The sequence below is a fragment of the Erinaceus europaeus genome, chromosome 14 (assembly GCF_950295315.1).
Source record: "Erinaceus europaeus chromosome 14, mEriEur2.1, whole genome shotgun sequence".
Classification (NCBI taxonomy): domain Eukaryota; kingdom Metazoa; phylum Chordata; class Mammalia; order Eulipotyphla; family Erinaceidae; genus Erinaceus; species Erinaceus europaeus.
The window spans coordinates 10745465-10759465 of NC_080175.1; the positions used below are offsets into that span (position 1 = coordinate 10745465).

Below are 14001 nucleotides of genomic sequence, written 5' to 3' on the forward strand. Positions count from 1 at the left end.
AGAGACCTGGTTTTGTGTTTCTAAAAGAGCTTTGCACATGACACAGCACTGTTGCTTTGGTTTGTTTTGCTTTTGCTTTTCGTTGGCTAAATGACAGCTGATCACTTTGATGTAAGTCAGCTGGTATGAGGAGGAACTGCAGTATCAGAAGACCTGGATTTAGATTTTGGTCCAGTCACTCTTTTGATTAAACCCTTAATCTCAGAGGACTTTACTTTCACCATCTGGATAATAGGTGATGAGACCAAGCTAACCAACTGAATTTTAAAATCAAATAGGATAATTTTAAGTACTTTAAAAAAAGCTTTTGCTTTGGAAGGAGTCTTGGTTTACAAGCCTGTCAGAAGCACAGTTCCCACCTCCTCAAAATGCATTTTACCACCATTATCTCTCTACCACTGTCCATTGGGACCCCCTCTCCCCCATGCACATACACATACACACATACATGCCTTTAAAAACTTTAAAAAAACATCGTAGAGGGGAAAGGAGCTTTGTAGAGAGATCCCGATAACTTGTGCTTGAGTACAGGATTTCTGGATACAGATCGCCTTAAGAGTCCAGGTTCCATCTCCATGTGCCATACATAGCAAATAGCAGTGTCTTGGTATTTGCGTGTCTCTCCAGCAGCTGTACGCCACTGTCATTGTGTGAGCTGATCCCCCTCATTCGCTGGGGGGCACTGCTGCTGCTGTGCTGCACATACCCGTGGGCTCAGCCTTTCCGCATGGCGTTGCTTTTCCTCTCCTGCTAGCCAGCAACTTTGAGCTGCCCCTGTTCCTGTTTCCCTTTGTTGGCACACAGTCCTTGGGTGTCCCACGGCTCTGAGACTGGTTTAGAGGGAAATGATGAGGCAGCAGCCAGCTGAATTGTCACAGCTCACGGCAGGGTGATGGTCTGCATGAGCTTTTTCACCTTGCATAATGAATTACCACCACCACCGTCTGTGTGCATGATGTAGGGTGAAGAAAAGTTGTGAAAAAAAAAAAAAACAAGTGAACCATTCTTAGGTGGAAGTATCCAAGGTATGGACGGAGAACAAAGTACCAGGTTATGGGGACGACAAGCAGGAGTCTTTCTGTGCTTGAGTGCAACTCTGTTAGCAACTAACTCTCTACAAGGTCTTGTTCAAGAGGATCTTCTGTGAAATATCCAGATTCATTTTATTCAGAGTTTAATGAAATGTGACCAGATGTTCTTCTCTTGTATTTGGAAGACAGAATAAGGAATTGAAGAATGTCAGAGACCTTTGGGAAAAGCTGCAGCAATGTAGGTAATGGAATTAAATAAACTGTTGAGGAGGAGGGAGAGAAAGTGAAGATGCCTCCATTGCAATGTGAAAAGGCTGGCTGGGTACCAGACTCTTACTTTGAGAGACATGTTCATTTTTCCATTTCTTTACTGAAAGATGTTAGAATAGAGAGCTGTTCAGAGGAATACTTGGAGGTCATGATGCAGCAGAGAAGAGAGACAGAGGAAACAAGATTCCACTAAAAATACAGAGAATGATTTTATATCTTAATACCTGGTACTGTTTAGTGGAAACAGATATTGTCATGTTTACCCAGAAAAGAAGTGAGAAGAATCTTGAGCACGGAAGGTATTTTCTCATTATCAACATGGAAATGTGGATAATAGAGACATTACTGTAATAATACTAACTCAAAAAAACTCATTGATTAAATTCAAGATATTGTGATAAAATACTGGTTACTGTTCCCTAGGTTGCTAATGTCTTCAGTGTCACTTTTCTTGAACCTGGAAAACACACACACACACACACACACACACACACACACACACACACACACACATACTTGCTCCAGACCTCTCATTCTTATTATGAGAATTAAAATGGAGGGTGTAAATCACACTTTAAAATGCTGCTAAGAATTTGAAAACATGAATCTTTGCTATAAGATGGATCCAATATTTACAAAATTTTGTGCTCCAACTCCCCTATTGACTGACTTACAGAGAACATTAAGGGAAAAAACATAGGTGAATAAAATATTACATTCTCAATCAAGTGAGGTTATGAAAATCCAGTAACATTGCAAATTGCTTAATAAAGTCCTGGATAAATATTAGTCTAGCTTTTTCTTCCTTACACCCCCTCCCCACTGTTAACTGCTTTCATCACCACGGGAGAAGTAATTGGCTTAAAACAAAACATCAGGTATTATAAATAACACATGAGATTAGCCACCTGGTTAAGAATTGGCACTTATAAATCAGGCCGACCTAGGTTTTTACATCCTGATTTTTGCCACGTACACATATCCTTGGGAAAGTTGCTTAATTCCTGAGCCTCAGTTCCCTTCTTAGTAAAATTGCAATTATAATAATCTCCCTGGCAGAGTTATTCTAAAGGACTACATGATGTAAAGTGTATAAAATGATCACTGCTCTGTTCATCACAGTTTTAAATGCTAACTATTCAGAGGAGAGGCACTTAATTCATGGGATTGTTGTAAGGATTGAAATAATGTATTTAGATATTTAGTATCCTGGCATAAATTTAGATATTTAGATATTTAGTATACCTGGAATAAGTAATTGATCAATAGTTGCTCCTAATATTAGTGTTAATATGTTTTGAAGCGATGACAAAATGTAAAGATTTAGGTATAGAACTGCGTCGTTGTATAAGCATGTGATTGGAACAAAGGTTACTATAGTTGTATAAAGGTTATGGATGGAATCATAAACTTTTAGAACATTATATATAGTATACAATTTGTAACTTGCCTCAGCCATTCAAAAAAGAAACCCACATCCTTTTGCACAGGTTGTAATTAAGAAGTTGCTTGGGACTGACCAGCATACGCTTATTTGAAATTAAATTTTGCAGATGTTTATAGAACAGAACAAGCTGAAGAGACAAAGCCACCTTCTGCTACAAAGCTCTGTTCCAGACCAGCAGCTTTTGAAAGCTTTAGAGGAAAATGCAAAACTCACTCAGCTCCTTGAAGAAGAGAGACTTCAGCATCAACAAAAGGTAACAGATTTTTCATCTAGAGTCTTTTTTCTTTAAAAGATTTATTTACTTATGAGAGCAAAAAAAAAAGAACAGAGCATCACTCTTCTTGTAAAATTTTTTATGAGTGATTTACAAAATTATCATAGGGGTTTAATTCCACACCAGAGTTCTGCGTCTCCACTCCATCCCCCTCCAGTGGAAACTGTAATAGTTTTCCCAAGGTCACTATACAGGTTGACTTTATGTTTATATCTGTTTGTCTATATTTGTATCTACCTGCATCTATCCATCCATCTATCTATCCATCTATCTATCTATGTATGTATCTATATATCTATGTGGGTTTTTTGCCCATTTTTCCACAGTCCTGCCTCCACTTCCTTTCCAAGTCACACCGACACACGTAACTACTTCTGAGTATCCTTCCCTTCTCTTCTTCTGTCTCAGATAAGCAAAACAGTGCTTGAGTTCCTCTGATGTTTCCCAGACTCACTTATTCTTCAGTGGTAGTATGTCATTAAAGTTCGGGGCTCTAGTAGGCCGGGCTAGCTTCGCGGCGGTAGACAGAGACTCGAGGACACATGACTGGGCAGAGAAGCTGTATTTCTTTATTCAGGAGCAACGATTCAAAAACTAACCTAAAACTAATCACCACACAGATCTGTCCTGCATCCTTCTCCTCCGGAGGCAGCAGCAAGAACTCTGGAAGTTCGTAGGGCTCCGGGGGTGGGGAGAAGGGGGCCCACGAAACTAGCAGGGGCCAAACCACAGTCTCCCAGAAGTGGGGGGTGGGGGGCGAGACCAAACCACTGTGAAGCAGATCAACAATTCCCCCTTTTCTTTTTAACTAAATGACCATAGTATCAGGGGTGTGGGGTGAACAGAAACCTATATTGTACAGGCATTTTTTAAAAAAGCAACTGGCACAAACATGGAGGAACATGTAAGTGAGCAATAAGAACCAGTGTGCTGCCAAGGGAAGGCCTGAGGGGGACCTTTTTTTTTGCCTCTGGGGGGCGTACTTGCCTCAACGGGCATTTTTTAGCATGGGGACAGAGTAAGGCCTAGAGTCTCAAGGCAGCTGGCTGCAGTCAGTCTTTGAGAAACCCAGCAGCATAAAGGGAAGCTGCTAGTTTTGTGCAAAGTGTCCAAGAGGTGTACCAGTGAGTCCGATAGAAGTGTGAGTCCAAAGCAGATGTCCACGGAAGAATGCCAGGGGGTGGAACGTTGTATGAGGAAGGTCAGCTGCTGGAATTCCGCTTTTCTGTAGAGGACTTGACAGCTGCAATTTACTTACTATGAAACAAAACTTGTAGCAGGTTAGAAGTTTATCACAATTGATAACTCTATTACAATTGGAAGTCTATTTAAGTATGATTTTAAGGTTGTTTAAAGTTTAAACAATAGAATGTGGAAAGGTAAACATAAGAACCATGGAAAGAAAAAAGCCTCAGGCATGAGAATTATTAGCATAACCATAGCGCAATCTAATGTTTCTAATTGAGAAGGTAATCGAGAGTTTTACATATCAACAAGTCTATTTAACCTTTTGTTACACCCATTGAAGACAGAGACACACCCTAGGTGTGCGCAGGTTTTTTTTTTTTTAGACTAACTTAGTTAAAATATATTGATTTTTAACTAATTTTTAACTCAGACTTTAAATGTAAGTTAATTTTACCTTTATGAGAACTATGTTGAAAACCTTTTTCATTTACTCTGTCTGGTAAGAATATAGCCTTAAAGTTACATTTTTAACCTTAAAGTTAATGTTTACCAAACTTTAAACACACACGTAAACATGGTCTTCAATACACAAGGAGGAAAACTTTTGTTACAAAGACATGTCATTTTAAACACGAGTTTAGATCTATACTGTCTTAGCTGTCCGGGGAGTGCGTTGTCCAGCGGTGGCTTCTTGGGCAACTTCACTTCAAGGAATTGTAGGTAGTGATCTCTGTAGGAATCTCTGCGTATTCTAGCTTTTCTGACTTCAGAGCGGAGTTGAGGATCCAGTTTCGGCAGGGAGCCCACGGTCTCCGGGTGGTCCAGGATCTGTCCAGACTTCATAGCAGGAGGGCGGGCGGGCCAGCGGTGCAGAAGGTGCGGGCTGAGGTGCCCCGGGGTGGCGGCCATGATTGGCTGCAGGTCTGCCTGCCATGCCTGCTGCCCTGCTCCGGGTGGCCAAGCAGCGTGGAGGGAGCCCACGCCCAATGCCTTGCGCCATGTGGCGGCTAGCTGGCTCTTGCAGGCGGGCATTGGGCGGAAACCACAGTGTGGCACAGAACAAAATGTTCCAGAAACAGAGAAACAGTCTCATGAAGAAAGGGCAGAGGCCTTTGGAAACCTCTTCACAAGCAGAAAAGAAGGCCGTTGTAGATAGGTAGGTAAAGTCTTCACTTATCTGGGGGGGATGCGCACGTCAGGTCCACGTGGACGCCATTTGTCGTTAACGGTTCGGGGCTCCAGTAGGCCAGGCTAGCTTACCGGCGGTAGACAGAGACTCGAAGACACACGGGTGGGCAGAGAAGCTGTATTTCTTTATTCACGAACAACGATTCAAAAACTAACCCAAACCAATCACCACACAGATCTGTCCTGCATCCTTCTCCTCCAGCGGCAGCGGCAGGAACTCTGGAAGTCCGTAGGGTTCCAGGGACGGGGAGAAGGGGGCCGTGAAACTAGCAGGGGCCAAACCACAGTCTCCCAGAGGTGGGGGGGGCGAGACCAGACCACTGTGAAGCAGAGTAACAGTAGTATAAAAACAAAGATACCTGGTGGTAAATATTTCAGTTCCCCATGGAATTGGGGAACTGGGCATCTTCCTCTAACATCTCCCCTCTCTGGGGGTGTGGTCCAAAATTCTTTATGGGGTGCAGAATCGAGTTCTGGCTCCTGTAATTTTGCTTCTCTGCTAGACATGAATGTTGGCAGGTCGATCCAAACCCCGGCCCGTCTCTTATCTTTCCCTAGTTGGGTAGGGGTCTGGAGAGGTGAGGTTCTGGAACTTGTTGGCAGGGTCATCTTGCCAGGGAAGTCAGGATGGAATTGTAGTAGATCTGGAATTTGGTTGCTCAAAGGTATTAAGCAGGGCCAAATGTTTAATAAACAGGAAGTAGAGAAGATGAGAATAGAGAACCCTGAGGTGGAGAAAAGCCAGTATGTCTATTTTAGGTATGTTCCTAGGAGCCCATGACTTTGGTAATCTCTGCTTGAGTTTGAGAGCTAACATGAAGGTGGATTAGAAATATCACCCAGGGGAGTCGGGCTGTAGTGCAGCGGGCTAAGCGCAGGTGGCACAAAGCACAAAGACGGGCATAAGGATCCCTGTTCGAACCCCGGCTCCCCACCTGCAGGGGAGTCGCTTCACAGGCAGTGAAGCAGGTCTGCAGGTGTCTATCTTTCACTCCCCCTCTCTGTCTTCCCCTCCCTCTCTCCATTTCTCTCTGTCCTATCCAACAACGACAACAACAATAATAACTACAACAATAAAACAACAGGGGCAACAAAAGGGAATAAATAAATAAAATAAATATTAAAAAAATTAAAAAAAAAAAGAAATATCACCCAGGAGCCTGGTGTCAGAGTTGAGAATAGAACTTGAAACCTGGATTAGGGAAGAGAGCAGCTCCCAAATTGAAAAATGTATTTTTAACTGTTTTCTTTTAATTATCTTTATTTATTTGATAGAGACAGCCAGAAATTCAGAGGAAGAGGGCTATAGAGAGGAAATGAGACAGACAGACACCTGCAGCATTGCTTCACCATTTGTGAAGCTTCCCCCTGCAGGTGAGGACCAGAGGCTTGAACCTAGGTCCTTGCACATTGTAACATGTGCACATGTGTGCGCTCAACCAAGTACATCACCACTCAGCATCTAAAAATATTTTAAAAGTACATTTAACTATTAACCACAGCAATCTGACCAGGGCCCATATATCTTCATATTTAGCACAGGAGCCTGTATAATCTCCGAGTCCCTGTCAGTTTGAGCTCATAGTCCATGGTCAGTCACATCTGGGAATCTTCTAGGTTGCAGTCATTTCAGGACCAGTCTTCCTCAAGTGGCTGAATAGGATGACCCAACCTCCCTTCAGACAGTGTGGCAGTCTCTACTATTTCTGCTATTTCTAGTTTATAGTGAGGGCAAGGACCTGGACAGGCCATAAAAGATTTTATGACAGAGCAACACTCTTGCATATGTGGTGTCAGGAATTGAACTCAGGGTCTCATGAATGAAAATCTAATTCTATGCCACTCCACCACCTTGTAGTTCACTCTTCTGGAATTTTAACACACACACACGAGAGAGAGAGAGAGAGAGAGAGAGAGAGAGGGAGGGAGAATCACCACCTCCCAGTTCACTCTTCTGGAATTTTAATACACACACACATGAGAGAGAGAGGGAGAGGGAGAGGGAGAGGAAGGAGAGAGAAAGAGAGAGAAAGAGAGACCTATACACATAGTGCAAGGAGTCCACTAAGTTAAGTCTTCCCAATCATCACTGAGAAGATAATCTAGCTCCCAACTAAAAGCCATAGTGCATTACTATAGACTAACAATGATCTTTAAACCATCCTAAGCATCAGAAAAAGTAAGGGGAAGAGGTAGAAGCTTGGATCATACACAGTCTGGAAAATCTGTGAGCAAGGCATGCTTCCTGAAGACTGCGTACATTGGGAAGGCTTATGAGTTTCCCAAGAACTTGTAGGCGATCCTCGGTATTCAGAGAGGGAAAGAGAGAAAAGTGCACATTCATGGTAATTGTTTGTGTAGAGAAAATTTCTGATTTTGTAAATGTGCACAATGTCTATGTTTAAAGACTTCCTAAGTGGTTATTTTAGTCTGTTTGAGTGGAGCTATTCCAGCTGACACAGCCTACCTCTGTGTGCCAGGCAGTCAGGATAGTCATCACGGCAGGTGAGAAAGAGGAGGCGGGTGGGGAGGAGAGGTGAAGAGGTGGAACAAAGACTTTCCAATTAAAGAATCCACTTAAGAAAAATTACATCAATATTTACACTCCTTCCCGTGTTCCTCGTTGGCGGAGGAATGGCTGTGAGAGCTGCTATTTCATATCACCCGTCAAAGTCTCATTAAGCAACAACATTGCCATTTAATCTTTGCAAGTTTCTGAAGTTTTGGCAAAGTCTGATTGTGGGGTAGAGTTTTTTTTTTTTTTTCCTTAAAGCAATATCGCTGTGTATGGAGAGCTGCTGTTGAATAGGCAGCTGAAGTGGAGTGAGGACTGGAGAGTAGAGTGGGAGGAAAAGAATTGTTTGTTTGGTTTTGGCTTTTTTTTTTTTTTTTGGTCCCCATATGCAAGTCTTGCTTTTTCAAATAAAGAATAAAATATTATATATTTATATTTAGCTTGTGTTAGAAATTTTTTTGTGTGTGTGCTGAAAAGTCCTTCTGCATGCAGTTAACTTACTTCGTAAAGAATTTTGTCTAGAACCTCATGAGTGGAACTAAGATGTAGGATTACTATACCTGTGGTATATACCTTGTTGAGGTCTGGGAAAGGTACTGAGTAGAATTCTGGCTACTCATGCTTCTAAAATGGTTAGGATATACTACACAGTTCTTCTCAGCAATCATTCATATATGTACTTTAAAGTACTTCTTGCATGTCTGTTAATTCTCCTCTGGATGAGGCCATGACTAATCACAGCTGTATTGCTCTTACAATTATACAGGTAACCTATCCACCTGAGACTATAAGCTGATTTTAAAAATACAGAAAATGTTAAAGAAGAAAATTAAAACTAACCTGGCTGGAGAGACAGCATAATGGTTCTGCAAAAAACTTTCATGCCTGAGGCTCTAAGGTCCCAGGTTCAACTCCCAGTACCACCATCAGCCAGAGCTGAGCAATGCTCTGGTCTCTCCCTCTCCCCCTTTGTCTTTCTCTCTCTCATGAAAATACATGTTTAAAAACAGAAAATAAAAATTAACTAAGAAGTCCTTATTTTGGTACATGTCCAGACATTGTATAGATACATAATTTGATGACTACATTACTGGAGCCACCCTGTGCATTCTGCAGCTCCCCCCCATGGGTAATATATTCCCATATCAGTATGCAGTGAGCTAATGAGTGATTTCAGTCTGTTATAGAATAAATAATTCATTTAATGAATTCATTGTAAATAAGTCATTGAGGTTGGTGGAAGTTTCATTTTTTTATTGTTGCAAAATATACATTAGTAAACTTTTATTTATTTATTTATTTGCCTCCAGGATTATTGCTGTGGCTCAGTGCCTGCACTATGAATCCAGTGCTCCAGGAGGCCATTCCCCCATCATTTTTGTCGCCTTTGTTGCCCTTGTTATTGTTACTGTTGTTGTTGCTGCTGCTGTTGTTGTTGGATAGGACAGAGAGAAATTGAGAGAGGGCGAGAGAAAGACAAGACACCTGCGGACCTGCTTCACTGCTTGGGAGGTGACCCCTCTGCAGGTGGGGAGGCGGGGGTTCAAACTGGGATCCTTACTCTGGTCCTTGAACTTTGTGCCATGTGCACTTAACCTACTGCACTACCACCTGACCTTCTGAACATATGTTTTTAAAGATTTATTTATTTTATGAGAATGTGTATGTGTGAGAGAGAGAAAGACCAGAACACTGCTCAGCTCTGACATATGGAGTGCTATCTTCCCAGCCCTTCAGCAATGATATTTGAACACGTGTGATAGCTCACCTGATAGGGCTCCTGCCTTGCCATGTGTTGTTCCACTCAGGTTTGAACTGCCGGTGTGCCACATAGGAGTGCTACAGCTGTAGTACTATAAGAAGCTTCAGTGCTGAGGTATCTCTCCCTCTCTCTCTGGCTCTCTGTGTCTCTTTCCAAAAAAAGTCAGCCTGGGAGAGTGAGGTTACACGAAGGTCACGTGAGGCCCCAGGAGGTATCCATAGACACACACAAATTGTATGATCACTGAACCAAAGGACCTTTTATTTTTATATATTTATTTTCCCTTTTGTTGCCCTTGTTTTTTTATTGTAGTTGTAGTTATTATAGTTGTTTTTATTGATGTCATTGTTGTTAGATAGGACAGAGAGAAATGGAGAGAGGAGGAGAAGGCAGAGCGGGGGAGAGAAAGACACCTGCAGACCTGCTTCATCGCCTGTGAAGCAACTCCCCTGCAGGTGGGGAGCCAAGGGCTTGAATCAGGATCCTTACGCCAGTCCTTGAGTTTTGCGCCATGTGTGCTTAACCCGCTGCACTACCGCCCGACTCCCCTATAGGACCTTTCTCGTACAATGATGTTGGTGGGGGGATGCACCAAGACGGCTCACAACATTTTAAAAATTATCTTTATTTATTGGATACAAACAGCCAAAAATTGAGATGGTAGGGGGAGATAAAGAGGGAAAGAGATAGAGAGACACTTGTAACACTGCTTCACCATTTGCAAAGCTTTCCCCCTGCAGGTGGGGACTGGGGGCTCGAACCCTGGTCCTTGCACATTGTAATATATGTGCTCAACCAGGTGCGCCACCACCCGGCCTCCAGGAAGAAAAAAATTTTTTGAACTTACTACCAGTTGTCCCTCTTTTCAATACTATTTGAATTTTTCTCCGGGGGTGGGGGCAAACATTTTTCTCTGTCCTGTTGCCTTACTTTTTGACTCACATTTAAGAATAAATTATTCGGAGCATGAATAATTTAATAATAAATAAATAATTTAATGAGCAATAAATTTATATTGAATAAGTAGCTGATAATCATTGTAAGTAGCATGTGTATTCCAGAATGAGTGATGTCTTGAAGGTAAATTAGAAATCGGAATGTGGTTTAAAAGAGAAACATAAAATTTCTTGACAGGTAATGCTGTGTCACCCCATAATATTTTGTTTATAACTTACAGGTCAAAAATTTAGAAGAGCAACTAGAAAGTGAAACACTCAACAAAGAGATAAATAATCTGAAACAGCAGCTGGAACTTTTAGAGGAAGATAAAAAGGACTTGGAATTGAAGTGTCAGACTTCTGAGGAGAAAGCCAGAAATTTAAAGCATTCCGGTAAAGGCATTGATTAGGCTACTGCATCTTACTGCGAATCTGTGCATCTCTCACTCTTGGTGCAAAGCCAGGCATATGGTTAACCTAAAACATTTACTGAATACTATAAGACAACACCAAGGTTTGTTTTGAAATTCCTTCACTTCAAACTATCGCAGCTCAGTAGAATGACCCCTGCAACTCACTGATTCACAAATATATAGACTTCTTTTTTGGATTGGAATCCATTGTAAGCTTCACATGTAAAATAAAGAGGTAAAGAATCCATTAAAATAGGAATACCAAAATTTTTGAACCTTCTCGGGATTTCAGAAATGAGTGTTCACACGGTACTGACTTTACTTTGTGCATTTTAGGGTAGAACTTTAAAGAGATTTGAAACTTTTTAGTTAATACTACCTTGATATTTGGTGTCTAATTATATACAGGAAATAATAATTTTGGTACGACACAATATGAGGGCAAATATATATAGGAAAAACTTTTAAAACACCAGGGGATACTTAAAGGATTTATTCATTCAATTCTTGAAGGCTTAACAGAAATGTGTGAGTTGGGTGACTTCTCAGGGATAAGTAGCAAGTTTCTGTTGGAAGGTAGGTAATTTAAAGAGGCAGGTTACTTCCTTTATAACAGCTTCCATATTCACTTCAGATATTTCTGGTTAATTTTATACTAGAATTTTGAAATCTGTACAGAAAAACCAGACTTTCTCCTTTAAAAATATACCCAGTGCTTTTTGATCCACAATGAAAATGGATTACAATTTAATTTTTTTAAATCTTGCCCTAAAATTAGGAAATATCCAATTCTTTTTAGTGAATATCAAGTAGTCTATGGCTAAAGTTATCTTTATCATTTTGAGTGCAGGGGCTAGAAGTATTTAAGATTTTATTTTAGACGTGTTTTTTCTTTAGTGTCTACCATATTTATACCTGACCTAACCCTTGTATAGTCTTAAGAAACATAGAAGAAAAGAATGCTACCCTTTGGCCTGTGAACTCAGTCTTCCTTTGGAGAGATATACACATGCTTATGAAATAAGCAGAGGATTCTTGGGGTTAGCAAACTTGGCCCACACTTTCAGTGTTTAAAGTGAAAACAAAAAGCATTATTGTGGGTTCACTTCATCCTGGGAGGTGGAAAGTCTGAAGAGAAGACACTGACCCAGAGTGTTCATGAATAAATTGGACAGTATTTGGGCCACCACACCAGAGCCCCTACCAGAGAGAGTTATTTGCCTCTGTGACATAGATTTAAACTGAGTCCCTTGCAGTTAGGAACTTGGTCTTGAATAACAGTGGAACTGTTACGGTGGAACTTTAAAGAGATTTGAAACTTTTTAGTTAATACTACCTTGATATTTGGTGTCTAATTATATACAGGAAATAATAATTTTGGTATGATACAATATGAGGGCAAATATATATAGGAAAAACTTAAAACACCAGGGGATACCTAAATCAGAGGATTTATTCATTCAGTTCTTGAAGGCTTAACAGAAATGTGTGAGTTGGGTGACTTCTCAGGGATAAGTAGCAAGTTTCTGTTGGAAGGTAGGTAATTTAAAGAGGCAGGTAAATACCTGCTTTGTGAGTTGTCTGGGCCTGAGATGCAGGACTCCCAAAAGATTGCTCAGACAGACTAGAGAGTTCTAAGTCTTTACTGAGAGCCCAGACAGAGGTGTCCTTTCACTGACCCGCATCATGATAGAAGTGAGGGTGGGCTAGCAAAATGGTGCTCCCTTCAAGTCCAGGTTCCTTTAAAAAACAAGGTTTACAAAACTTCAGAAGTTGTAGATACAAAGAAGTAGGTTTGGATGAGTAACAGAATACAGTGGGGTAAATCCTTAAAGATACTTAAAACACTGGGTGTGGTCACTGCCTCTAAAGATATAGTGGGTTAAACGCAGCATGCAAATGACTTACAATTATTAGTAGCTACTGAAATCCCTTTTCCATAGCAGAGGTTAGAACATTAAATGTCAGGGAGCTTTGGCTGCCCTCAGGCTGTGGCCTGCCAACCAAGCGATTAGTTTTTTGTTTGTTTCCTTATTTACATTATTTTTATTAGTCATTTACAAAGCTACAAAATAACAGATACAGTTTCACACTATTCCCACCACCAGAGTTCTATGTCCCAGTCCCTCCACTGGACACTGTAGGGATTCTTCCAAGGTCACAGATATGGGTTGACTGCTATTTTGCTCTATCTACCTATCTATCTATCTATCTATCTATCTATCTATCTATCTATCTATCTACCTACCTACCTACCTACCTACCTACCTACCTGTCTGCCTGCCTGCCTGCCTGCCTGCCTGCCTGCCTGCCTGCCTGCCTATCTACCTACCTACCTACCTACCTATCTATCTATCTATCTATCTATCTATCTATCTATCTATCTACCTACCTACCTACCTACCTATCTACCTACCTACCTACCTACCTACCTACCTACCTACCTGTCTGTCTGTCTGTCTGTCTGTCTATCTATCTACCTACCTGTCTGTCTGTCTGTCTGTCTGTCTGTCTATCTATCTATCTATCTATCTATCTACCTACCTACCTACCTATCTATCTATCTACCTATCTATCTATCTATCTACCTATCTATCTACCTATCTATCTATCTATCTATCTATCTATCTTTTCCCATTTTTCCCTATGTTCCTGCCATCTCTCCCATCTGAAGTCACAGCTGCACCTATTACTGCTTCCAAGTGTCCTTCCTTTTCTTCCTCTTCTCACTCAGGGTCCTGATGGAATTGGGTTTCAGAGCTCTCTAGTTATCTTCTCTTCACATTTCTCCTCTTCTGAAAGTACAATTTTTGGGGTGCAGAAAGTAGGAGGTCTGGCTTCTATAATTGCTTCTCTGCTAACCCAGCTATGTTTGAGGAATATTCTGCTAGCTTACTGGGAACTGTGTCTTTCAGGTACTGACTTAGTATGCCTAAACTCAAAGCCATCTGATAAGAATGTTCACCAACACTGAA

General features: G+C 41.2%; 1 protein-coding gene across 5 annotated transcripts in view; it reads left to right on the top strand.

Annotated features, from left to right (window-relative positions):
- The window catches only part of SHTN1 (shootin 1), a 134339-nt gene that overhangs the window by 68462 nt on the left and 51876 nt on the right, over positions 1-14001 (top strand). For all 5 annotated transcript variants that reach the window (XM_016186151.2, XM_060171216.1, XM_060171217.1 and 2 more), the window contains 2 exons: positions 2855-3001; positions 10853-11006. In XM_016186151.2, the coding sequence (XP_016041637.1) occupies positions 2855-3001; positions 10853-11006 (301 nt within the window). The remainder of the gene's footprint in view (positions 1-2854; positions 3002-10852; positions 11007-14001) is intronic.